This window comes from Trichinella spiralis (genome assembly GCF_000181795.1).
Source record: "Trichinella spiralis strain ISS 195 chromosome Unknown Scfld4, whole genome shotgun sequence".
NCBI classification, from domain to species: domain Eukaryota; kingdom Metazoa; phylum Nematoda; class Enoplea; order Trichinellida; family Trichinellidae; genus Trichinella; species Trichinella spiralis.
Genome location: NW_003526943.1, coordinates 2753242 through 2780034, shown reverse-complemented (window position 1 = coordinate 2780034; position 26793 = coordinate 2753242). Strand labels below are relative to the sequence as shown.

Below are 26793 nucleotides of genomic sequence, written 5' to 3'. Positions count from 1 at the left end.
CGTCATCATAGCTGACAGACGCGTCTCTTTGCTACGAATCAATCAGAGCTTGCCAACATCAGGTGCTTTCTGGCATCCAGAAATATCTTTGCTTACGTAGGCGGACTAAAAATAAAAGACGCAACCGCGGGAAGATGCGACTAGAATGAAAACCAATTCTCTAATGCCGGTGATGTATATATATATATATATATATATATATATATATATATATATATATATATATATATATTTGTGTGTGTGTACTTGTTAATGATTCATCGACCTCATCATATTTTGAAATTTTCAAAAAAAAAGAAAAAATCAACCCATCTTTTCAATAATTTAGCACATTCTAACATATCTTAAGTTAATCTTCACTTCACACGGTTATTGTTATATATGATTATGAAATTTTAATAAAATTCACTTTACATTTTATTACAATTTGTATTCGCATTATACAACGAATAGTGAAATATTCACAACTATAACTACATGGAAATAGCAGATTTTACTATTAATGCTAAAATACATATTAATATATAGAAATTAGTAAAATATATGCACTCTCCATTCCAAAGATAACTTTCGAGAAAAACGATACATTTTTCAAACTTATACACTATATTAATTTATTACTCCATTGATGAATAGCAATGGAAAGATTAAATTTCAGCGTCTGTTATATTTTCTTTAAAACTAATCCTATATGCAATAAAATTATTAAAAATGCAATTGCCACTTTACCATTTCATAATGTGGAAAAGGAAAATCAACATTTATACAATTTCAAGCTATTGAAAAAAGCAATTTTAATGCAAACATTTTTTTGAAAATTATATTTTTTTAGCAGTCGAATAAGATTTATTGTTATTTTTCTTTTGTCGTCTTACTTTTCAGAAATATCGATGAAAATGTACGCTTTCAACTATATAGTTGTTAAATGAAGTTTCACAGAATGCGCATCTTTTGCTAAGAGCTAACTGCATAAGAAATAACTACTGCCAATAGTGATTAAACCCAGAAGCGTTGGATAATAAAACGTCAAGTTGCGGAATTGATGAACACCAAAATGAAGTGACTATAGTTTAAATGAAAAATTGATCGTAATAAAAAAAACCCATAAGTTTCTAAAACTATTTAATGTACAAATATTGAAACTGCTGATTTAAATATTTTCACTTCAACGGAACAACATGAAAAACATTTTAAGCAGATCACATATAATAATGGCTGTCTGTTTCGGTAAATAAATTTCACTAAAAATATTTAAATTATACTAGGAAATCAATTACCACACTTGAAAATTATGACTGAACAACTTTTTACTGTTTTAAATATTAGTATAGCATGTATTATTTGTATTGTCATTAAATTATTCTGATTGGCGAGATCCAATGATGACAATTGCATCAATAATTATAAAAATTTTCAAAACATTTACACTATAGAATACTGAATGCCATGATTTTAAACTAGATTTTATAATATTCTTGAATTATAATAATAAAAGAAGCATTTTAAAGGTTTTATAAATTATTGAGCATAGTTCAAAATTGATTTTTAAGTTCTTTTATATCACCAAATCATACTTTGATAATTCAATTTTATAAACATTTTCCCATATTTTCTACAATTTATTTAACAATTCACAATATAATTTACAGTTTTAATCATAGAAAGTTGGAATTTTGAAATTATGACAATTTTTAGCTTCAATAATTTTTCAATCTAAAAGTTTGTTCTGCAGCTTAGCAGAATTTAGGCATTACTTTTTACTGACAGTTAAAAAGTATTTGTATGTTTAATTTTTAGTTTACTCTGCAATTGCTTTCTACTTCAGAATACAAATAAACTGGTTAATTGACAAAATGAAAATCTCAAAAGCAAAAATATTACCTTCATTAAAAGCATGATTCAAGCAGATGATTGTGTAAAAGCTTAAATTAACTGGATGCATGCTGTTCACAGAAAATCTTTTCTGCCAAAAAATCAATCAAAGTAAAATGACCAAATGAAATTAATTAAAAATAATACATTCAATATTTAAAAAAATATGCAAGTCTGATTTGAAAAAATTTTTTGACATGATCAGAAACTGCTAACTGCTGCACTTTCAGTTTGCCTATGCTATAGATGTTTTTTTCTGATCAGTGTAAATGCGGTACCCAAAACTTCAAATGGTCAATAAAGAGAAATTGGCTGTAGGCCCATATATTCTGTTGATCAATGGAAAAATGAGCATCAGTCCTGTGATATTACGTCAAATTTTAAGGAAAATTGCCCACAGACCATTGCATTCAAATGAATTGCATTGGTGATTGATCAGTATCGATGTTCGATCAAACAAAAACCAAAGAGATATTTCTTTTTTTGGGCTACACAATCTGTAACATGAATAACCCGAAACATTACTGGAATGAATACTAATAATACAGTTGGATTTTTATCATAATTTCAATAATGTTTATAGTGTAAGACTTTTCAAAGCATCTCACATCTTAAGGCATGTCAAAATTAAAGCAAATCTTTACTATCCATGAAACAATTTTAAAATAGTTGTATTTCTTTGCATTATCCAACTAAAACTCTAACTTCTGAATTTATCAATTTGTTACTTAATATTTTTGAAAAAATACTATTATATTATAATGATGAATATTAATAACTAAAGAATAAATATTATTAATTGCAACATTTATGAACGCAATTTTATTGTTTCACTACGCAATGTATGACATATGTAATGATGAAAATAAAAATGAAGTTGTGGGTGCATACTATTGCCACACCAATATTATTATTTATATTTATTATTTGTGCACTCATAAAATAATACACGCCAGATGAACAATCATAAGTAAAATGTTTTTTTTGTAATTTTAAATGAATTTAATTTTGTAAATATGAATAAAACATAAAATTTATTTTTCAAATGATTATTTTCTTTCATTTATTTACAAATTATTTTACAACGTTTGAAATTATTTTTTTACAGCTTCTAAATGCTTTCAAAAATTGGAATGCATAACAATAAAATAATAGTATATTTGAAATTATTTTTTCTTTTGAATTTCAACTAGTGCTAGAGTTTCTGAAAAATCAGCAGCGATTACATTTCATCTTAAAATAATATTGCAAACGAACTTGAACGCAAAACGCTTGCAAATCCGAAAATTAAAACCGACAAACAATTTAATAAAAGTTGTTTAAACGTAAGCAGAAGAAAAAGCAAAAATAAACGTGCGCTTTTTATTGCACTGAACAATTACAAAAGTTTGGAAATGGAAAATTTGCATACTGAAAAGAATTCAAAAAAGTTTGCTATTTTTACCTTGTTTTCAAAATAATGACAACATTGGCAGGGAGGATTTTTGGAAAAGTGTTCATCGGTTGAAGTTGTGCAAATGTTCAAAGGCACAACTGACGAAACTGTTTTCCAAAATATTTCACAAGTGTCGCTGTGGCTGTGAAATTTCTGAGCCCGAATTCAATAGACAAGCAGCGCAGGATTGGAAAACGTGAAAATGTTTGTTTCGAAGGAAAAATGATGCAAATTGAGGAGCAAGAAGCTGCGAGAAGTATGGACCGGCTGAAATTTTACGACTCACGACAGCCGGCGCTTGGCTCGTCTTCGATCATGCTCTTACGTCAGCAAGAAAGTAAAAATCCGCACGCGAAAACCACAACTACTAGCTGAAACAAGCGTCAGCTGTCCAAACGTGCGGCTGTTCACCCGCCAAACACAAACTCAGCTAACTTCAAAAGGTGCATTTTCATTTCTCTTCACTTTTCTCCGAATTCGGAATCCACAACTTTCTTTAAATTTCACATTCACCAATTCATTATTTGGACTGAAAAATTTACCTTCTATTTCAAATTATTATCTATTTTAACAATAAATTTTAAATGTAAATTTTTTTTTCTTCATTAAAATGAATCTTTTCATTAACATATTATTGCAAATGAATTTTCAGTTTTTTAAATAATAAATATATTTAATTTTTTGTTAACATTTAAAGATTAAACTTATGCTGATAATTTATTATTGTTTTGAAATTAAATTTTCATTTTTATTTATTCGAAAATTATACAAATATAGTACTTGAAAATCTATAAAAGATACTGTATTAACTTTTGTAAAGTTGAACTTGAATTTTATATCATTTTAATGTCCTAAATAGGTACTTATGTGTATTATTCTACATATTTTTATGTATAATTTTTTATTTTTATATTATATGTGTGTATGTAGCGTACAAATTCACTAAACGAGAACTTCAAGCTTTGCAGCACGTTTGAATGTTAGCACATGACTTTTGAAATTAACCTTCTTCAGTTTTAAACTTTTGTAAAATGTTTTTGTTAATACAGTATTTTCTGTTATTTATGTTATGATTTAAGTTTTCATTGCATCAATGAGAGATTGGTTATTTGAACGGGAAGAGCTGCAAAACACACCATCGGTAGCAGATGGTCTTCGATCTGAAGAAGAAATGGAATACCGATTTAGAGGAGCTAAACTTGTTCTTTCCGTTGGTTCAAAATTGGATTTGTATGAAAATAATGTATTCAGTGATTTGTAAGGTTTATTGGAAAAGTTTTCTAGACATTATGCTACGATAGCAACTGGAATTGTGTACTATCAAAGATTTTTCATGTTTCATTCTTTCAAAAAATTTGATTTTCGGGTAATTTTTTCTTTCAGAATTTGTTATATTGCTTTGTATCATATATCTCTGTTTCAGGTAGCTGCAGTGACTTCTCTGTTCTTAGCTGGCAAAGCTGAAGAAACACCAAAACAAGTGAAAGATACTATGCGCGCCGCACGTGAAGTAATAAATGATCAGTCACTTCCTCCTAGTGATGATATTTTTTTGGTTTGTTACATATATATATATTTGCTAAATTTAGTTTAATTTGTATGTTTTAATAGGAATATATTATGTTATTTGAAAAAAAGCTTTTGGTGACTCTTAAATTTGATCTCGAGGTAGAGCACCCTTATCGGTTTTTGCTAAAATATGGGAAAGTGCTCAAAGGTAATGTATTTTTAATTTTTCTAATATCAGTAGTTGTAATAATGCTTTTACATTTAATATAGCAATATTGTAAATGTTGAGAATACAGATATAAGTATGTGTTATTTTGTAGCGAGTTTATTTGGATGGAGTTATTTCGTGTAAATAAGAATTTGCAATATTTTGCTTTATTTTGAAAGAATGAGATTTTAAAGATGTATTTTAAATTGCATTGTACTGAACAAGTGAGAAATTCTGTTCAAAATAGATTGTTGTGATGCCTATTGTTTGTCGACAGTTTTGATTAAAATCCTTTATTTGTGATGGGTACAGCGAGTTGCAAAATGTGATTGAAGGACAGTTTTTAAAAGAAATCATTTGAAATTTAGTTAGAATGATTTATTTCATGAAAGACATGCAGTTTATGTGATTGCATGTTTACGTCTATTTGTTTGTTTGAAAAGTTACATTTTATTTCATTTGGATATTTTATTCAGTGCTTTTGGTATTATAATTAAAATATATTTAATAGGTGAGAAGAAGCAGATTGAAGAAATAATGCAGTTAGCATGGACTTTTACGAACGACAGTTTCTTAACAACACTTTGCTTGGAATGGGAACCAGAAGTGATTGCTGTTTCCCTTTTACAGTTAGCAAGTCGTTATCGAAGTATTGAAATTGACGATTGGCATGGAAGGCAGAATAATAAGGAAGAATGTTGGTGGGATCAGTTTGTCGATAATCTTACTGCAGAACATATAGAAGGTGCATTGTTTTTTTTACTTGTATTTTTTATTATTTATGTATGTTTTTAAGAAATCAGTCAGCAAGTGTTAGATTTGGTTGCCAGAAACCAAGTTACTTCGGATTCATCTAAACGCGCAGGGAATCGATCAGATAATGTGCGTGCTGATGGAGAAGCAGAATTAATTGCTGTTAATACGCAGAATGTATCTCCACGTGGAACTGAAAGGCTCTCTTCGCCACTTTTTCCTCCTTTACCACCTACAGCCCCTGTACCGCCAACGGAAGCGCCTCCGCCTCCTCCTCCACCACCCCCGCCACCACCTTTTCCTGAACCGGGCATGTTGCCTGCTGGGTTGATGCAGCCGCCCGCTTTTGCAGGTTTTCAGTATTCGGGTTTTCTTCCGACAGGCGCAAACGTGCCCCCTGTTTCACTTTTGCCTGCAACTCCTGCACAGGCGATGTCTTCTACTATCGTAGTGAACCCTGCTTTTGTGAATTTGAATGAAACTGACGCATCTCGTTCTGATCATGTGGAATTGTCAAATACACCTCTTTCTTCTCATCCACCTTCAGTCTCACATGCTACTAGTCAGCAACCACCACAACAGCCATTATTATTTTCTGAACCGACTACAAACTACGTTGATCCAACATCAGTCAATCCAATTAGATTGCCACTTCCATCTGCTGGTTATCCGTTTGCCGCCAGCGCAGTTCCCACTCCTCCTGCGGTACTTCCTCCAGGTAGCAATGTTTGCATGCCTGTTCCACAAGCGATTTCTGGAACGTCAGTTAGACCGGTGCCAATAGGCTTAATGCAAACCCCGCCGCCGCCATTATTATCTGAATTGCAAAGACCGGCCGGATCTTTTGAAGGAACGACTCCAGTGTCTACAGCTTTCCCAACTACTGCTTCCTATGCACAGCACCCATCTATAGCTTTGAATCAGCAAAATCCTCCTGGGTTTTCGTTTGCTGGTATTGCACCACCGACTTTGCAGGTTCCTGCCGCAAATGTAACTGTTGCTCCTCCAAAGGCGAACTTGCAACCTCGCAGTATATCTTTAAATTCGATTCCACAACCACACTTAACACCGCAATATCCGTTTCCTCCAAATGTCACTTATAATACTCCACATACATTCAGCGTTCCTCCACCAACTGCAGCACTGAGATCATTTACGCCGTCACCACAAACACAACCAACGACTAATAATAGTCAGTCTCATCTTCTTGGTTACAGTACTGTTATTGATCCAAGTATTATGTCATCACCAAGTCAGTAACATACTTTTTTATAGTATTTTTTGGTGAACTGTTTTGTTGTAATTTCATGTTTCAAAAAATAATCGTTATCTTCTTTTAATAAAGTGTTATTTATTATTTGCAGTGCGACACCTACACCTATGTGAGAAAAAAGTGAAAAATTCATGCTCAACAGTATTTTATTACATTAATATTTTAATCACATCAAAGATGAAATTTTGCATATATTTACAAGTTTATTGAAGGGCCTATCTAATATATCGTACATACAGAAATAGTGAGCAGAATAATTTTGATGGTGAAAGATAATTTTATTATAATCATGTAATACATTGAAAACATTTTAATGCACTATTAAAGTTTACTGAAAGTTTTAGCAGGTTTACCTTCATTTGCCGTTTTTGCATTAAACTGATAAACATGTGTATGAAATTCATCGTAAAACATTTGTTGTATGCTTCGTTATAAGGGAAAGCGTGCCATATGCTGCCAATTAAAATTTCATTTAAGCAGGTTTTTCTTGCCTGATGAGCCTTGCTAATTTGCTTTTAATTATTGTGCAATACAATATATTTAAAAATATATGAATAATGTTGACTTTACAGTTATTCTATTTTTGAATTTCAGCTTCTTAAAATACTTAGTGTTCATAGCAAAGACAAAGTATAACCTTGAAAATGAAAAGTAAGTAAAAGTTTTTATGACAAAAGTATTAATGAGCCGTTTCTTAACAAAACGAGCGTAACAATGTTTGTGTTCAGATTAATTGTTTACATAAATTATTGGAATAGAGGAAATTTGACGTAAGAGAATAAATTTTGATATGGATTCATTTAATTTTAAATAGTTCAACACAAAATTTATTTTTGTATGAAATTTTATTTTATTGCACATTAAGTACTTTCAAATGTTGCAAGCAAAAGTCATCGATTTGCGCTTAAAGATTATTTATTATTATTTTACCATAATAGTGCACTTATCAACGTTTAAGTAAACGTTAATTTATACTTTTTAAATTCAAATTTACATCGAATTTTCTTGAATACTATTCCGGTGTTGATTGCACTTTGAGATGTATTCATCTAATTTTCCCTTATACATGTATGAGAAATGGCACTGCTTCTAAGTAATTCAACAACAGTAATGCTAAAGTACATATTTTTGTCATATATGTAAATATTAGATATATTTTCAAACAAAAATAAAATAAACAAAATCTGATACATTTTTTGTAAATTTACATTCATGTTGCACATATAAATTACCTTCGTCCTCGTTACTAATATTAAAGCCAAAAGATGAAGGCAACTACAATTGCAGGAAGTCTTTTATTTTTAATTTATCCATGTTTTGCTTTGCAGCGAGTAAGCAGTCTATATATTTCTAATTAGATTTATTCTTAAGCCATAGCATATCGTTATTCATAAATATAATTAAGAAAAAAGAGAAACAATAATGTTATTTTGTTATTGATATTGATAATTGTTATTTTGTATATTGATAACTGCATGATATCTTTTTAGTTTACTTTAAGCACATTTAGGTGGAAGTTAAAAGTGATATTAAATGTGGTCAATCTGGGAAAACTTATTATAACGGAGAAAAATATCCCAAACCATGGACCGTGATTATTACTCATGACGAAAATGAACGATTCATGTGCCTAGGGAGTATTATCCAGCCCAAGCCTCTGAATAACTCCCAGCATATTGTTACCACCGGCGCTTGCTATATAAAGTATACTAAAAACTTATCACTTTATCTTTAAAATTATACAGACAAATGTATATAGAGATTTGTTGAAAAACAAAGAAGCAATTCCAGTAATGAATGTTTACGCTGGTGTATCAAGGTGGCCTACAGCTAGAGGAGTCAGAGTAGGAGTTAGAAAAGCATACACTTTTGCATACTGGCATGAAGATAAATCATTTTTTGGTGGTTTGGCACTACTTGAACTAGAAGAAGCGCTTTTTTTTGAAGAGCATATTCAACCTGTATGCTTACCTGCAATTGACTCATCAATTCCAGAAGATTCTCATTGTGCCATGAGCTCCGTTACTGGTGCTGTTCATACTTTTGTTGAACGTTCAGTATATGATGTTGAAGAATGCGATAAAGATAAGTATCCCATTTTGAAAGGCTTGAGTGCATTATGTGCACCCAAACATGAACATATTACTAATCAGGTATATTGTTTTCTTTACTTTTACCTAGTTATTATTTTATGAGATTCTTAGTTCTGAAATTATTTTACATTATAATTTTTGAATATAATTAAAACCGTTTTATCATTCTCTAATATTATTCACATTTTAATTATTTTTTACTTGCATTATTCTGTATCATTTACAATTTTTGATGCTTATGATTTTTCCGAATATTTGATAGTTTAAACGCGTGCGATTAAAATATAGTTTCAGAAATTTAACAGTTTCATTATCTACTGTTTAAAATATCAGTAAAATAATTTTTGATCTACATTAATGAAATAATTTGATAAACAAACAAGTCTAGGAGCATTTCAAAATTAAAAGCATTCGTCATGAAACCTACAAAATGAAGCTAATTTTTTGCTTTTCATTTAATATTTCAAGTAATTTGTTTAGGAATTAGGTTCTCCGTTGTACTGCAATAATCCAGAATCGAATACATGGTACCTACATGGTGTATTGTTAAAATGGATATCGCAAAATTATAAAAAAGGAATAAGTTCATCTAAAAAGTTAACAACTGAAAGTTCTGATGATGTTGAAATGGTTTTTGCTGACGTTTCAAAGACTTCTAAACTTTACAATGCAGTTGAAAATGGAAAATTTCCTAGCCACGTAGACGCCACTCTATGCAGTGGCAACCGTGTGAAGAACTTTTGTTTATATTTATTTAAAGGATTAGTATAAACAAACTTTTCATAATGCAGTTCATTAATTAAATGCTTACCTTTTATTAAGGTTATGATTATTGTTGATTTTACATAAAGTTAATTTTGAGACTTAAAAAATTTATTTCACATACTTTGATGTAAGTAAAATCAGTAAGTACTACACAATAATTAATCCAACCCTAATCTTGTGTAAACATACAATTTTGAGTTAGTAGTTGTTTATGATAGTTATTTACATCATTTTTGATTAACAAAAAAATGTTTTTTTAAAATTATGCATGGCTTCAATGCTCTGCATTTTATATACGAAGCGTTTAAAGCATTATTTCTTTTAATATGAAAGCACTGCTTTAAAATTTATGGCTCCACCATTGTGCAATACAATATATTCATGTTACTGCGTTTATTGCAGTTAATGTAAAATTAATTCATATGCTGCCATGTGAATGCAATTATAAAGCCTTACGCTTTACATTTTTTCGTGATTTATTCAAGTAAATCATAGCAATCTGCTTATGAAAATACACTAGAATATTTAATTTTTACATGTATATGATTGAATGCAATTAAATTTAAGGTGTTTTGTTTTATAAGCAAGCAATGCAGTATATTTTACTGCAGTACAGTACTGTCACTAGTACAGTGTTACTGCTGATTGGTCAAAACTAACTTTAGGCATGTGCGGAATGTTATATTCAAATATTGTTGGAGGAACAGTTTACACAAATATGCTATCAGTGGCACCTGTTTTTGCGATTAAATGAAACACAAAATTGTGCAAAAAATACACAATACGCAACACGCGCACACACCTACATACAGTAATTTCAGTTTTAATCTGTGTATTACGTTTTTCAGAATATAAGCTGAAGCAACTGTTTATGCTAAATATAAATAAAAGAATAGCGCTTCAACATAATAAATCATCTACAAAATGGTTGAATTTGTTGCTTTTGCAAAGCAAACAATTCTGAGAAAAATAATTTTTGCATCTTTTAAATTTATTGGACGATGATAGTAAACATGTTTGCTGTAATTATGTTGAAAGATATGCATGAATGTCTGAACAACTTTGTTTTATAAAATTTCAAAATTTTTATAACAAATTTTTCAGTTATATCAATTTTATTGAGTTCTAATTTAGTGAATTCAATTAATCGATTAATTCATTTAATTTCATAAATTATGATATCTAAAGTTTTGGAAATACAAAATTTTGCATAAAATGTGAATTTTCAAGTGTGCACTTTTGATTTTGCAATAGTTTGATTTTCAATTTTTGATCTTTTGTAAAAAGTAAAATAATATATTAAAATGGTTTCATGTTTTAAGACTTTTAACAGGTATTAACTTGTTTGGACATTATTCTATAGCTGTGCAAAACACTAGTCAATACTGAAAAGAACTATAGCCAAAACAATCAACAAATCATTGAAAGCAAAAAATAATATTCTTGAAAAACAATAAAAAAATTTTTTTATTAGGAAATGCTTTAAAATTTTGAATATGCTTTTAGCATTCATTTTTAAATCTTGCTTTACATTTGTTAGTCAAATTAAAACATGCTTTTATCTTACTGTATCTTTTGTAGTCACAAATTTTGCAGAAATCTTTAACACAGTAATTGGTAGCTGATTATGCATATAATGTTTTTTGTTGTATATTTTAAATTTCTATGAAATTACCATTTTTAATGCATTTTGTTTTCCATAAAATTTTTGTTCCTTTTGTTATGTTCTTACATGTGATAATCGAGAAATTATTATTGTTTATGTATATATATATATATAATTAAAGTATAGTAAATGCTATTCAGTTTACTTATTTATGTTTATTGAGTTTTCCTGGTAAGTTATGTTTAGCACTGAACGTTATTAAGAAGTAGCATATGATTTTACTTTTATCCGCATTTTCATCTTTAAGTTGCAGATTGTATTTAAGTCAGTTTTCATCAATAAATTTAAAATCTTTGTTTTACTTTTTAGAAGTGACATTTGAACTATGAACGATCGCAGTAATTTGGTGAGCTCCTTTCCAGCTCCTCCAATTCATTATATAAGCCAGTGTACTGATAGCAATATTAAAGACAATCTCATACTACCACCGCCTCCTCCTATTCAAGGTATTTTTTCCTAACTATCTAACATATATCATATTAATCCACTTAAATGCTTTCTCAATTTTAAGCTGTTAATTAGATGTTTACATACATGGCAATTTCAGAATGTGGAAAATTGCAAACTTTTAATATGCATCATCTGTTCCTCCATAGATGATATATTTTAATTGTTTTAAGGTGCTTATACAATGTTTGGTGTTCAATATAATACTGAAGATATGATAATACAACCATTAGAAAACCAGGGCATTAGACGTTTATATCCAAATACTCCAAATTTTGATCGAAAGGTTGAATTGAAGAAGTTGAATCACAGCATAATTGCTAACTTTTTGGATTTGCTGGAAATTTTGATTCGTTGTCCGTCTTCTCCAGAACGGGAACGCAAAATTGAAGATCTGAGTCTTCTGTTTATCAACTTTCACCATCTAGTGAATGAATTCAGACCACACCAGGCATGTCAGTCGCTAATGCTTATGCTTGAACGGCAGTACAAAGAACGTATGTGCTATGTGAATCACTTTCGTGATCATTTTCAGGCAGTGGAAGAAAATTTGAGTAATTGTTTGGATAACTTTCCTGATCAATTGGAGATAAAGTTCTTAAACGATCCTACATTAAAAAAAATTTGGATTGATTGTATGCAAAAATCGCACATGAAGCGTAGTGAATCTGAAAAATCGAATCAAATTGTTGAAATGAAAATTGATCCTGAAGATATAGCATTGTGCCATTTGGCCGACAAAATTGTCCATAGAAACTGTTGAGCATTTTATTTTAGAAATATTGTAATTCATCTTGATTTTCATTGTATTAATGAAAGTACTGTGATATTTTGATTTTACTTGTTTTTGTTTGTGCTCAGATTATTCCATGAATGAATGTAATATCTATTTTGTTAGGTTCAGTTGAAAGATACAATGTATATATATGTATATATTTATTTATGTATTTATTGGTATGTATTACAAGTTGATTTTAACACACATGTTTTTCTTTGTAATAAAGGTTGTTTGGGATGTATTTTCAATACTATCAGGTTGAAGGATGTTGTTTACTTAGTTTATAGTAGCGAGCAATCTGAATAAGTTTAAAGGACTAAAATTAAATTGAAGCTGAAATCTAAGCAAAATGACCTGTAAGCCTTGTTAATTTTAACTAAACTCAAATTGAAACTAAAGTAAATTCAAATTTACTAAATAATACAAGCAATTTTAGTTTAATAAAACTTGTAATGCAATATACAATCTTGAAAATCATATTACGGTTAATTTGCCTTTTTTTTATGTCAACCAAGTTTGTTCATTGTTTTTGACAGTTTATCATTGAGTAGTTGATAATTTTTTATATATATATCTTTTTATTTCTCATGTAATGTCGTTTTACTTTAACTTTTTTTATATTATAATTTTTAAGAATTTAAAATGTAAGTTTTAGCATATTGTAGTCGGTCGGGAGTTATTCATTAGTTCTAATTAAATTTAACTGTACTTTATCAGTTGTAAATAGTACTTTGGCAGATGCTTTATACTTGTGGAAGTTTTTATAATTTCTGTATCTATCATTTTGAAATGTTTATTTTGAGTTTTTTAAAGATTTTTCTTCAACAAGGAAATATTTTGACCATTTTACCTAATTTTTCCTGTATTGTGTGACGTTAATCGGAAGAGTGTCATCTTTTTCATATCTGTATTGATTTATTTACCAGGAAATAGGTAAATGCACTTAAATTATTGTTTGCGCATACTTATAGTTGATTTAAGTAGAATGTTCTTCTACAGTGTAGGTGTTTATTTTAAAATCAGTAGATAGAAGAATGCTCGTTCATAAATGTATACAGAATTAATCGTCTTCAAATACTTTAAATCTTAGTCAAATACAAATGTACTGATTAGTGAATTTCGATAGCATTATCGTTTTCAGATGCTCTTTTCTGTGCAGCAATTTTTACGGCTGATTGATTGTATGTTATTTCATTTTATAGAATAAAATTGTTCCATCTTTGTTGTCAACTAGTCAGATTTTCTGTTGAACGAAAACCGATGGGCTTGTTAGTTACCAAACTTTGGCGATGGCTTTTTAATAATCAAGGTAAAGAAAGTGATGAGTAATTCTTACTGTTCGTATTTTTATTGTAATCAACAATTGTACCAGTTAATTGTCCAAATTTTCATGCTGTGATTTTAGGTCACTCATTCTGAAAGTAGAGAAAGTTTTGTGAGATTATTGATTTTTCTCATTTTTGACGTAACTTGAAAATTATGTGTATTTGCTAAATGAGGAGGAAAATTCTCATATTTGCTTTATATGTTATTCTGAATATTTGCCTATAAATTTATATTTATATTGTTGTATTGTTCATTTACCAAGGTGTTGTCTGATGTATTATCGAAGTAATATTTATCCAGGAGGTGAGTGCACTAATATTTTCTAGGGAATTCTGTTTGCTTTCATATTGCTATTTCTGTTATGCAGTAACATTTTGATAGCAGACACTGTGGTAATTTTGCAATATGTTTTATTAAACATAATTCAAGGGTGAAAAATTCAACGTATTGCATCGAATTTATAAAACTTTATCAGTTCTAAACTTTTGTTTATATTCGATAAATAATGTATTTTATATAAACTTAATTTTATAAATGTTTTTTTAACTTACTGTTTCTTAAGAACATAAAGTGATTATCGTTGGATTGGACAATGCTGGAAAGACTACTATTTTATACCATTTGTAAGTTTGAATTTTGTCACTTTATGACAATAGTAATTTATAAAATTTATTTTTCTCAATCGTCAAACAATTTTTGTTATAAGCACAGCAGTAAATGCGAGCATGTAATAACTTTTTACTGGTTCAAATTGACAAATATATTTCAGTCTCATGGATGAAGTTGTGCACACGTCACCTACTATTGGCAGTAATGTGGAAGAAGTTGTATGGAAAAATATTCATTTTTTGATGTGGGATATAGGAGGACAAGATTCTCTGCGAGCATCGTGGAATACTTACTATACTAATACAGAGGTAATTGCAAAAATGTTAATTCACAACTGTTCAGTATATTGTATGCAAATTGTGTTTGTAATAATACTGAATGAAATTTCAACTGCAAAAGGGAACAATGTTTACATCAGTGTAATGATTGTGAATTTGTTAGTTTGTCATTTTGGTGATCGACAGTGCGGATCGTGAAAGATTATCGACGATCAAAGAAGAATTTTACCGTATGCTTGCTCATGAAGTATGCTTTTTTGACTATTAGTATGATGTTTGTTTGTTTGTTTATTTTTGTTTTAAATTGATCAGGAATTGCGCAAATCTGCAGTGTTAATTTTCGCCAATAAACAAGACATCAAGAAAAGCATGACTTCTGCAGAAATTAGTCACGAGTTGAATTTAACGTCAATCAAAGATCAGCGTTGGCAAATCCAAGCCTGCTGCGCGCTGACAGGAGAAGGTTTGCAACAGGGTCTCGAATGGATGGCCTCACAAATCAAACGATAAAATTTATTAATTCTATTTTTATTATACATTTTTGTTTGTTTGTTTGTTATTATTATCATTATTATTTTGCTTGCCAGTATATTACCGTTGCGCCTATGCGACTGTGCGCGTTAAAAGCACTCCACCAGTTGTGTTCACTGTGCTGGTTTGCAGTTGTTTTTGTTTATATTAACGCGACTAGTAAATATCTTTTTTACATATTCCGAATGTTTTCAGTTTTGTTCATAAGATATTATTTTTTATGCGTAAAAATTTACAAGCAACTTTGCTCACAATTGTTTGATGACAATACATTGTGCAACAGCTAGTTGGATATTGTTTTTCAATTTTCAAATTCTTTCAGCATATTAAAGCAAGCATAATCTTTTATTGTTTAGATCAATGAATAACTAATACAATTGGCATTTTCATTTTTGATTAAAGTAGTTTTTTTCAATCTTTATTTTGTAATAAATGGATAAATAATTTTTCTTTATTTAATTTCAACTAAAAGCTTAATCGAAGTTAATGACATTGAAAAGTACACTTTTATTTTTATTATTGAATTACATTGCCTTATTTGAAAATAATAAGTAAATAGTTATTTTTTATTTATATTTTGACGTGCTATTAGCTATGTATTAAAGAAATAAAGCACAAGTTTTTAAATGAAAATGTGAATGCTTGCCTTAAATGAATACTGTAAAGATTTTGTTTGTAACACCATGCTGCAGTTTAAAAGTACTATCGGTATAGTAAATGTGACTTATGATGAAATTCATATTCAAAAACTGTAATGATGTTTCAAATTCAAGGATTGCAAAGTGATATATTAGAAATTTTGGAAAATAAGAAATTCAAACTGCATTAATTGTTCAAATATTTGCATGTTCTAAGGGCATGACATTATCATGATGTTCATGTTCTAAGGTTCCAACACAGTGCGCAGTCGAGATTACAAATTGAAATAAATAAGAGGATAAAAACTAATGCCAATTAATAACTCACAGTGAGTTAATTTTGAATTTACAAAATTTTCAATTTTAATGAAAGTTTGTGCCACAGTATGAAAAACATTTAAAAATGAATCAAAAGTTTCAAAAGTTTTACAAGCATTCTTATAGAGAATGTAAGCCAATTATAAAAATGAAAGCAGCAATTAGTATGCATGTTTTCACGTCTTACTTGTGGAGTGATGTAATATCTAGCCAAGTTGGGGGATAGATTTTATTTAATCAAGCAAAATGGGATTTGTCATTAGTTTTAAAAATTTTATTAGTCAGTTGATTGTTGTTCAACGGTGAAAGATTAATTTTCCACTTGACAAGAATTGCCATTTCTAATCTAATGTATGATAAATTGCATTTACTGAAGTTTATAGAGTTTTAAATTTCCTTTTATATTTATTCGATAATAATTTTAATCAGTTTCAGTGAAATTTTGAAAAGTTGTTTATTAAAATGCAAGGCGGAAATTGTTATTCAGCTGGCAGCAACAATTCAGTGTTTGTCCAAGCAAAAATTCAAGCTAATCAGTGGAAGATGCGATTAAATTAATTAATACAAGATGTAGTTGTTCAAGTGGTAGTGTTGAAGGTTGAGTTGTGTTTGGAGGTTGGTTTTGTTTTGTAAAACATCTCGACATGTGTTGTATTATAGTCCACACTCGACATGTGACCTCGATATATATGTAGACTCTTAGTTGTTGGAGGTTAGTCGGGCTCCGGACTGGTGACCAGCTCTACTCGTCCACTAGTGGACAAGCTAATTTGCCTGCGACATTTTTCCATAAAGGCGTGGGCGGAGCAATCGGGGGTCATGTTCACGGTTCTGCTCGTCAACTAACCTCGCCACTTCAGGTGACTGCGAACTGCACTTGAGACAATGCTAGTGACAGAGTTGGGAGCCGGACGATTAGTTACTGACGCCTGACCACCGGTGTGCAAACATTTCCCTAAAACAATTCCACGTGCAGATCCAATTCCAATGAAACTATTGGCTATCATTACCTTATCGAATTGACGTGAGCTGTCGTCCATCGCGATCTGAGAATCACTGTTACTACAACGGACTGCTTGCTGTGTGTGTGTGTTGTCATCTGGTTATAATTTTCAGCTCTTTTCCATTTCAAACTATTTCACATGATATATTGGATACAAATAAACCGCCAACGCGGAATGACCGCGCAATCGTTGTGCATATTTGTCATTCTCACTTTGAACAGTTGCACTGCCACATTTTGGAATTGGCTCATCACAAATCCACACGATTTGGAAACTGACATCTCTAGCAGCAATTTGCGCCATGATAGTCCAGTGCCAAGTCCAAGCCGGCCAAATTATGTCGTTGCCAAATTGCACAGCAAGAATTCACCAAGACCACGTCATAAGCATCATCATATTTCCACAACTACCCCTCCTCCTCCTCCTCCTCCTCCACTACAGACTGCTTCCATCTCCACAGCACAACTCAGCCGGTTAGACGATCTGAGCTCCAATGATGAACCAGGGCAGGTAATTCATATCATTTATTATCTTTCATTATTTTTATGCAAATTTATCTTGTTAAAATTTGTCTTCTGTTTCAGTTCGAATTCATTCATTTCATTCAGTATAATTTGAATTGCATGTGCAGTTGCCGTGTTATAATAATGAACTTTTTATCATTTGGTGATTTTTTACTATTTATTTCAGATATTTGTTTCATGTATGCATGTTAGCATTATTATACTAACATTAGCATTCGTATTAAATGCAACTACGTATATTCATACAAACATACTTATACACGCGCACACACGCATATATATAATTCAATTCAATGTAAATTGTGCAGCTTTTCCTTTTTCACTTTGGCATGAAACATAATAAAGCATAAAAAATAAGTATATCAAAATTTTGAAGTTATTTCATTCAGACTGGTAATTATATAATTATATATATATGGTAATCTTAATGTATCATTTTAGGTTGCATAAGTGTATATATTATGTATAATAATTATTTCTTAATCTCAATTCATATTGTTATTTGTAAATTTATTTATAATTATTTATTGTCATATCCATACAGCATGTTATAGGCATGCATGTAATTTCTGTCTAACACATACACACACACATGCATATATACATTTCTGTGTGTGCATGCACGTGCTTGTCTCAATGTTTAAATACTGTAAATACTTTGAATGATTTATAGTTCCTTCATATATTCGAAAATGGTAATACTGAAACTTTACTGATAAAACATTTTTTCAACTATTTTGAATTATTACTAAAAGTATAAATAATTTTTTCTAGTCATAATTACATTTACATCATTTGACAATATTTCAAATTAAAACATGCTCGCTTAACATTTATCATGTGAATATATGCGTACTGTTTCAAAATAAATCACTGATAATAAATGTATTTCATTAGACTGAAGTTTTAAATGCATGGAAATGTAGAGAAATTGTATTTTCAAAATTGCTAATAGAATTGCTTTATTTTATTTCATATTTTAAAATTACAGCTCACATGCCATGCGGATCGTGAATGTCCCTTAAATTTGTTTTGTGATTTGCATTACGGTCTCTGCAAGCCGTATAAAACAGAGCAAGAACCCTGTCGAAGTGATAATCAATGTGCAATTGGCTATGACTGTATGTTTGGGCGCTGCACAATGGCCGCCAAGCCAGGTCACAAAGGTATGGAAAAAGTGTGCCAAATTTCTGATAGAATAATTCGAAGTTCTTTGTAAGCATTTGGGGCCAGCACGTTTTCTCCTAAGAAGCAAAAATAAAATAAAAGCACCTGGGCGTTTCCTGGTATTTCACTCCACTAAACAATAATTTCTACTGATAATGTTCACCTTTATTTTTGGGCTCCAGCATGGTGGTCAAGAATTGAAGCTACTTAGTTGTCTGTGGCTAAATTAAGCAGAACTCTGTCCTAATACACATTTAATGAACAAATTATTCATTCAGATAAACTTTATTTAAATGTATTTCTTGCATTGATACATACTTATTGTTCAACATTGCAGTAGTATCACTGAAAAATATATTAAGACTGCTCATTTTAAGGGGCTCGGTGCACTAGCAATCGTGACTGCTTACCCGGCTTGTGTTGTGCTCGACAGCATGGTGATAAAGTGTGTAAGCCAAAATTACAAATTGGGCAAAGCTGTTTTGTACCAGATGGAGGTCTATCCTACTGGTTGAACGAGCTATGTCCCTGTGATGATGGTCTTGTTTGCGCCTTGTCGCCTCAAAGTGCAGATCCAAAAAGGTAAAATATATTCAAAAAATGGATCATTACGATATTCAGCTTTATTTAATGCAAAATTTTTCAGCATGAAAATAGACTGGTTCCAACTTTGGACAGAGTCGAATCAACTTCACTGCATCAGTATTCATTCTAGCAGTGGACGCTAAATGGCAAAGTTTCAGTCAACTTGGACACAACAGCGTCCGCTCAGTGCTACCATAAAAATTTGCAAATGGTGAATGCTTATATTTTGTTAATGTCATTTTATTGTTAAATTTGTTATATTTGCTCAGTGTCATTGCTTTTTTTGGTTTTTTTCCTTCTATTTTGAATTGCATTCTCAATAAAACATTTTTCTTTAAAGATTTGCATTCATCGTTTGATCAAGTTCATTTCATAAATAAATAATAACTTGCAATGATAAATTATATATATCTAAATGAAAAACGATGCGAATGACAAAAAACTAATTCATTAATAATATTGCTGCTTCATTGAAAACACAAAAGTCTGAATGAATATCAATTTGAAATACGTAAATTGCGTGTTTCAGTTCTTGGTGCACGGTGAGTGATAAAATTGAAAAATAAATAGTGAAAATGGTAATGATCAGTTCATGAAACAATCTACGGTTAAATAACAACTATTTTGGTAGCATTCCTGCAAGCTTGGGAATCAATTTACCAATTTCAATTGCTTTAATTTTCATTGAATAATAAAATGAATGAAATGAATATACCGTCCAAGTTAAATGAGTCCATTCAGAATAGTTAATGTACAATTCTATGAAGATCAATTACAAGTGCATTGGGTAAAAATGCAAAACGGTCAGTCAGCTAAACGCAATTTATTTTAAGCTTTTACTTTTTAAGTATCAGCTAAAATTTCTGGACAAAAACAAATTTTCAACTTTTGGAACTTTTGGAGGAGAAGCCAAAGAAGAAAAAAAACAATATAAAACAAATTGACATTAACGAATCAATAAAATATCAATAGCAAAACATGAAATTTTTTATTTGCAAACATTGAAAGCTCTAAAAAATTTAATTAAACTCATATTATTAAAGTTTAAGTTTAAATAGTATAAAATTTTACAATCTTGAACTTTGCAATGTTACCAGTTGTGACTGGTTATTATGCAGAAGTTCCTAAAACTGAACAACATAAATAAATTAAATTATAAGACTGAAAAAATCAAAATTATTCTACAATTAAGGTGCTAGAAATTAAAACTGCGCTGAACTGCATGATTAGTACAAAATTCAATTAAATTTAATTTCGTACTGGGAACTTTGGTTGAAGTAAAGGAGATAATACTCTGCTATGATTGGTCAGTTTAATTAAGAACGTAACGGGTAATTTCATATATAACTGCGCAGTTTTCTATAAAATGCATTTACGACAGCTTTTTGCAATAAAGTTTTGAAATATACTTTGAATGACAAAACAAATCACACGTCTGTTGTGAGAGTTTTTTTCTTCATTCATTGAAATTACAAAGCAAGACGACAAAGAAATTTTTGGTAAAGTATTCCATTCTTTTGCTTATTGTTCTTATGCTCATTTTCTGATTTGTTTCCATCTGCAAAAGAACATTGCCTTTCCATAATGATTAATTCATCTTTTTTCCATTCTGCAACAATGCAAGCAATCTTTAAGCTATTGCAAGTTAAATGTTCTTCACATTTCTTTTATAAGATTTAAAACAAAATTCTGGGAACATTGAAATTGTAAATATGTAATTAATATCAGATGCAAATGCAGCATTTATAAAACGTACCCGAATATTGAGCACTTTTACATATATCATGACCAGCTTTCAAAAAATTTTCAAAACCATACAATCAAATGATTCATTTTAATAATGCTATTTGCCAAGTTCTTGCAAAAAGCAATGCACTAAAACGCGTTCAGCATAAATTATCAAAAAGAAACATGCAAATTTTTTATGTAGTCATTATTGCTCGAATCAGTGCAATTCTGTGAAAATAACATTCCGCATTTATTTGACATTACAACTTGCTTTGCAAAAAAAATGGTATTTTATTAAAATTTAACTAAGATATATCAAGGGTTGTAAAAAAATCAGAACATGCTTTCCAAAATGCAACTTTTAAATTTATTGCATACTGAGAAGACAATAAATTGAGCAACATACGTTATTGATCATTAAATTGTATTTATTATATTTTAATCTAGCAGGAATGCAGACTTTCTAAGGCCACACTTTTAATTCTGACCCTTCACATTGTCATGCTCAAAGTGCGTGTCATTTGATTTGGTATTCATTGTTAATTTCTTAGTCGCTTCATTTCATCTCATTCAGAAATAATCCATAAATCAACTTCACCTCACTAGCCTATATTATTAACTGTTGCAATTAAAAATAAAAAAATTTAAAGAATATACATTTAAATATATCAGAAAAAATTTATTAAATTTAAAAAATAGTAGAAAAAGATATAATAACAAATTGCAATAGGCTACATAAAAGTACATGCTGTTATAAAAATTTTATTCAGCATTTTACAATAAAAATCAAATATATTTTTATAATGCAAGATGGTTTTTTTTATTAATTTGCAAACTCAGATGAAATCTTTTTACAAATAATACTTCAAAATCTACATTTTTTATTGTCCAATAATCCACATCTGATTATTTTCTTCAAAGTTCTGATCCCTCCATTGATTAGTAGTAGTAAATGGTCTTTAAAAAGCAATTTTTTAAAAATGTTTTTAAAGAATAAAATTTTGTTCTTTCCAAAGCAAATGCATGCTACTGATAATTAATTTCGGTAATAATAATTGTTGTGTTTAGTTTTATTTATTGTACAATTTGCAGGTGATCTTTTGAGTCATTCAGAAAAGTTACTTTTTCATTTAAAAGCATGCCACACTTAATCAGAATTTTGGTTGTTAATAACTTGTAGAATAGCGTTTTGTTTCAATAAATGCATAACCTTGCTTTTATAACTTCCTGGTCAATAACAGCTTGATAATTAAGTTTACATAATGTTCGCAAAGAATATTGACCAAAAAATTTTTTAAGCAATTACATATTTGGAATATATGCAGTTAATATATTAATTTTCTTATTACTCAAGTTCTTATCTATTATAATGATTTTTTCAAATTTCATGTAAAAAATGAATAAATCAAAACATAACAGCAAGCAAAAAATGATCATAAAAGTAACAATTGTTAAAAGATGGAGAATTCATTAAAAAATACATTATTTTTCAGTAATAAATAAATAAATTCACCAGAATTCCCAATAAAAATACGCTTGAATGCACCTAACGCAGTTGACTAAGCTAATTATAAATGTATGGATTACAAATGAATAGTTTCTTAATTGAAGAATGTAGCTACATCCTCACAGGCACATATACACAATATATACAAAGTTAATATTCATTCTTAAAATTTTACATCTGCAGTACCATCAATCAAAAATTCTAAATTATTCAAAAACCAATATTGAGTTTTTTATCAATTTTTAACTTGTCAAGCTCACGGTATATATATGTATATAGTTATTTATTTATTTATTTAAAGCTACCTTTATTTATTTATATGTCATTAGTTATGCTTTTCTTTTGCTCTTTTTTTCTTCTTCAAGCAGCCGTAAAGGAAATTTTATTAAATTTGCTAGAGCATGTCAACTCGATTTTATAGTCTGACAAAATAAATATCTGACCAATATTTACATATTCAAGGTTAATTAAATAAAATTTACAGGCAAGCAAGTACGTCACACTTCCTGAACCTTTTTCTCAAAAGAAACTGTGTAATTGAATCTGCCAAGTGCTGATAGTAAATTTTCGTTTTTTTCTTCAATGACGTAAATTTCGAACCTCAGAAGTTGTAAAGATTGTGGAATTCAATCTGCGCCACTGAGCAATTGGACAGCAGCTTAACACAAAAAAACTATATATAAATATATAAAAGAAAGAATCTTAAAAGTTGTAACAAATGAGTGTCAGATATGTAAAATTCATTAGTGCAAACTTCGATTTCATGATTCCGTAAATCTACAAGATAAAGCTCAATTGTCCTCAATTGAATTAAATATTTTCACCAGGGAAAAACGAATCGAAAAGGCAAACATGGTGCCAAAGTAATCAATCAATGCTGCATTGGTGAACAATTTTTCCTCATCCAATCCAATATAACTGGAGATTATGCTAAGTGAAAAAAAATTATTGAAAAATTTCCAATCTATTTTTTAAACTCTTCAAGAATTAGTAAAGAGATTTCACTATTCATTTTTTGCAGTTGCATTAGAATTTGCATGTTTTGCTTGTCAAAAAAAAAAGAATTATAAAATGCACTCTTTGCCAACAATCAGAACTAAAATGTTAAGCAATCAAGTTTGACAAAGTGAAATTGATGGATTTATATTTGTCATTTTGCATTCATATTTTAAAATATTCATTACAATTTAAGCCGCTTTTCCCTCACTAATCTTTAAACTATTATTTGTTTCAAAATTACTGTTTTTCTTTTTTTAAAGATATGCAATAAAAATAATGATAACAGTTATATACCTCTGTATTTTATTTGATTTTAAAATCTCAAAGTAAATTTTAATTTTTTTCAAGGAAAAAACATTTTTTGTTAATTTTTGAACTTAATGAGAAAATGTAATTATTTCATGCAATTATATTAAAGAACATTGTTGAATAATTGGCTGAATCAAATTAAGGGTTGTTTGATTCAGTTAAGAGAATTTATAAAAACAATGCTTCATCTTTTATAACTGTACAGCCGTGAAATATTTTTCAGAAAAATTAATTTTTTCTAGAATAATTATTCGAGTCAAGTACAAACATTTATTATCCTGAGAATCATCTTTATAATATAGAAAATTTAAAAACTTTCAAGCGAACAAAGAGTGAATTTAATTTACTACTTTTTTAATTTAAAAATTATTATTGTATTTATATGAATTGGTAGAAATAAAAAACTGATAGAAATTGATGCAAAATGATATGATAAAGTATGTAAATATATTCATCAGAATCATCGAATGCAGATGCAAAAATGTACGCATAATGAACAGTTTTGTCAAACAGTGGCGTTAATTTATTTCAGTTCTTATATATATATATATATATATATAATTTTTGTTTAGAATGTTCGTAAGAAATTTAAAAAAAATTATTTTTAATACTTTTATCCCAATTTTTCCATTTTATAGTGCACGCAGACATTAAAATTTCATATTATCATATTTATCTTACTGCTTGTAACATGCTATCATAAATCGAATAACATTTAATTATATTTCCAAATGCATAATTTATTTACAAATACAAATGCTTTATCAGCTGAAAATGTATAATATTTCTTTTTTTAACATTTTGTCTTATCCAAAATCTTTGCCCATATACAAAGGTGTTAGAATTTTGATAGATAATTTTGAAATTAAGCATAAGTTTAAATTTTTAACTGAATTCAGAAAAAACAAGCAATGCTTTTCAAAAGTATGACTTAATTTGAGAGTATTATAAAGAAACAGATAAATGATTTATACTTCTTCTCTAAAATTCTGTAATTTAGAATTATTATTGATTTCACTTATTAATATCAGATTAATACCCATTATTAAATATTAAAAAGCAAAAAAATGCAACAAACTTTGCAAATTACATTTTGAAATTTTAATTCAATAACACTTTAAAATAATTACATGAATTCATTTTAAGTCTTGCTAAGTTAAAGAAATGAAGTTTTAAATTAATATTTGCATAAACGATTTATTTTGCTCCATTTACTTTAAAACTGCCATAGTTGCTAGACTGAAAAAATGTCCGACAAAATTAAATATGCTTCCATTGTGAAAATTCGATTATTTTTGCTATACCGAAATTTAATAATGTGCACTTTATTGTAGTGCTGTTGTTACGGCTTTGTAATAAATATAATATAATGAATGTGATAGAAAAAATGTTCATGAGAAAAATTATAAAATGCCTCTATTGTTTGACAGAGCATATTAGAATGTTACCTAATATTGTTGAATGAGTAATATGAAAATGAAAATAAAAATATGTAGCCATTTATCTTTATTTGGAAAATTAATGCAATTGAGGCCCAACAAATTCTCCACCATTTACTGAGTAGTATTTTTTAATGTACAAAATAATGATTGAATTTTACAGCATTGTGTGATAATTTGATATACAGTACAGTATCATAAGTGACTGACCAGTAAGAGATGAAACATTTGCAATAGAAAAATATGTATTTTTTAAATTATCAGTTTTATGCATTTTAAACATTAAAACACTGTGAGAGAACTTTTACTAAAATATTTAATATTTGCCTGAAGATTATTTTCTGTACAGATTTACATATTTTTATAAATGATTAATAAATAAAGTGCAGTTGCAAAACAAACTGAGGATTTCAGATGAGCCAAAAATGACTACTTTTGCAATAAATAATATTTTTGCATTTTAATATTGCTTATATTAGTAATAAAAGATTTACTGCATGTTTGTTGCATGGTGTGTGACAGTGAAAAATGTTTTATCAGTTATGTATGTTCTTTATTCATATATTTCACATAAGCTCAACATAATGCGTTTATCAGAACGGCAGTAATTAAAACTGAAGCAACCTAAAGTATAATAAGACGAAGTATCTGAATCTGAAATTTCAATTTCAATCTCTTACATTAGCATTTCAACATACTTTACTGAAATGATGTTTATAGATCTGGCAATTTGCTTTACTAAACTAATTTCTTGCGACAATTCCATATAATCAAAGTGAAAATATTAACAATAACATTTAATTAATTAATTATTATTCTTTCTTCTTTGCATTCTTACAAAACAAAATGGAATAGAAAAAGAGCATCTGCTGTGCAAACAAAACATCCAGCATTGTATTCATAATTTAATTCCATCCCTTTAAAAGAATTAAATTGAAACTTTCAAAACGGCGTTTATTAAATTTTCTTCTTACTCGAGTATTTCATTGACAGGTTTTGGTTTGAAAATATGAGAAAAAGACATAATGTACT

At 29.1% G+C, this 26793-nt stretch overlaps 5 protein-coding genes across 5 annotated transcripts; 4 read left to right on the top strand and 1 right to left on the bottom strand.

Annotated features, from left to right (window-relative positions):
• Window positions 1–3529: 3529 nt before the first annotated feature.
• Window positions 3530–10567, top strand: Tsp_00678 (conserved hypothetical protein). Its single transcript, XM_003376453.1, has 12 exons — window positions 3530–3644; window positions 4387–4550; window positions 4731–4862; window positions 4919–5024; window positions 5536–5769; window positions 5821–7029; window positions 7142–7191; window positions 7645–7680; window positions 8561–8754; window positions 8810–9203; window positions 9624–9870; window positions 10476–10567. The coding sequence occupies exons 1-12, from the start codon at window positions 3530–3532 to the stop codon at window positions 10565–10567; spliced, it is 2973 nt and encodes a 990-aa protein (XP_003376501.1).
• A 1332-nt stretch (window positions 10568–11899) lies between these two features.
• Tsp_00679 (mediator of RNA polymerase II transcription subunit 7) lies at window positions 11900–12784 on the top strand. The gene is made up of 2 exons (XM_003376452.1): window positions 11900–12020; window positions 12195–12784. The coding sequence occupies exons 1-2, from the start codon at window positions 11900–11902 to the stop codon at window positions 12782–12784; spliced, it is 711 nt and encodes a 236-aa protein (XP_003376500.1).
• A 1275-nt stretch (window positions 12785–14059) lies between these two features.
• Tsp_00680 (ADP-ribosylation factor 1) lies at window positions 14060–15712 on the top strand. The gene is made up of 5 exons (XM_003376451.1): window positions 14060–14108; window positions 14688–14748; window positions 14895–15042; window positions 15176–15259; window positions 15325–15712. Exons 1-5 carry the CDS (start codon window positions 14060–14062, stop codon window positions 15520–15522), a joined length of 540 nt encoding a protein of 179 aa, XP_003376499.1. The 3' UTR covers window positions 15523–15712.
• Window positions 15713–16840: 1128 nt separating this feature from the next.
• On the bottom strand, window positions 16841–17539 carry Tsp_00681 (putative transmembrane abc transporter protein). The gene is made up of 2 exons (XM_003376450.1): window positions 17347–17539; window positions 16841–16869 (listed from the first exon to the last, which is right to left on the bottom strand). Exons 1-2 carry the CDS (start codon window positions 17537–17539, stop codon window positions 16841–16843), a joined length of 222 nt encoding a protein of 73 aa, XP_003376498.1.
• A 138-nt stretch (window positions 17540–17677) lies between these two features.
• Tsp_00682 (dickkopf-related protein 3) lies at window positions 17678–19922 on the top strand. The gene is made up of 4 exons (XM_003376449.1): window positions 17678–18013; window positions 19019–19193; window positions 19572–19776; window positions 19841–19922. The coding sequence occupies exons 1-4, from the start codon at window positions 17678–17680 to the stop codon at window positions 19920–19922; spliced, it is 798 nt and encodes a 265-aa protein (XP_003376497.1).
• Window positions 19923–26793: the final 6871 nt, after the last annotated feature.

What these genes read in the sequence shown, in the direction of transcription:
- Tsp_00678 (XM_003376453.1), top strand. Translation starts at nt 3,530, where the DNA reads ATGATGCAAATTGAGGAGCAAGAAGCTGCGAGAAGTATGGACCGGCTG. An exon ending in TGGATTTGTATGAAAATAAT is followed by an intron (nt 4,551 to 4,730) that starts GTATTCAGTGAT and finishes TCTCTGTTTCAG; the next exon opens with GTAGCTGCAGTGACTTCTCT. An exon ending in TGAAAAATTCATGCTCAACA is followed by an intron (nt 7,192 to 7,644) that starts GTATTTTATTAC and finishes TTTGAATTTCAG; the next exon opens with CTTCTTAAAATACTTAGTGT.
- Tsp_00679 (XM_003376452.1), top strand. Translation starts at nt 11,900, where the DNA reads ATGAACGATCGCAGTAATTTGGTGAGCTCCTTTCCAGCTCCTCCAATT. An exon ending in ACCGCCTCCTCCTATTCAAG is followed by an intron (nt 12,021 to 12,194) that starts GTATTTTTTCCT and finishes AATTGTTTTAAG; the next exon opens with GTGCTTATACAATGTTTGGT.
- Tsp_00680 (XM_003376451.1), top strand. Translation starts at nt 14,060, where the DNA reads ATGGGCTTGTTAGTTACCAAACTTTGGCGATGGCTTTTTAATAATCAA. An exon ending in CTTACTATACTAATACAGAG is followed by an intron (nt 15,043 to 15,175) that starts GTAATTGCAAAA and finishes TGAATTTGTTAG; the next exon opens with TTTGTCATTTTGGTGATCGA. An exon ending in ACCGTATGCTTGCTCATGAA is followed by an intron (nt 15,260 to 15,324) that starts GTATGCTTTTTT and finishes TAAATTGATCAG; the next exon opens with GAATTGCGCAAATCTGCAGT.
- Tsp_00681 (XM_003376450.1), bottom strand. Translation starts at nt 17,539, where the DNA reads ATGGACGACAGCTCACGTCAATTCGATAAGGTAATGATAGCCAATAGT. An exon ending in CAGTCACCTGAAGTGGCGAG is followed by an intron (nt 16,870 to 17,346) that starts GTTAGTTGACGA and finishes TATAAACTTCAG; the next exon opens with TAAATGCAATTTATCATACA.
- Tsp_00682 (XM_003376449.1), top strand. Translation starts at nt 17,678, where the DNA reads ATGACCGCGCAATCGTTGTGCATATTTGTCATTCTCACTTTGAACAGT. An exon ending in CCAATGATGAACCAGGGCAG is followed by an intron (nt 18,014 to 19,018) that starts GTAATTCATATC and finishes TTAAAATTACAG; the next exon opens with CTCACATGCCATGCGGATCG. An exon ending in CGCCAAGCCAGGTCACAAAG is followed by an intron (nt 19,194 to 19,571) that starts GTATGGAAAAAG and finishes GCTCATTTTAAG; the next exon opens with GGGCTCGGTGCACTAGCAAT.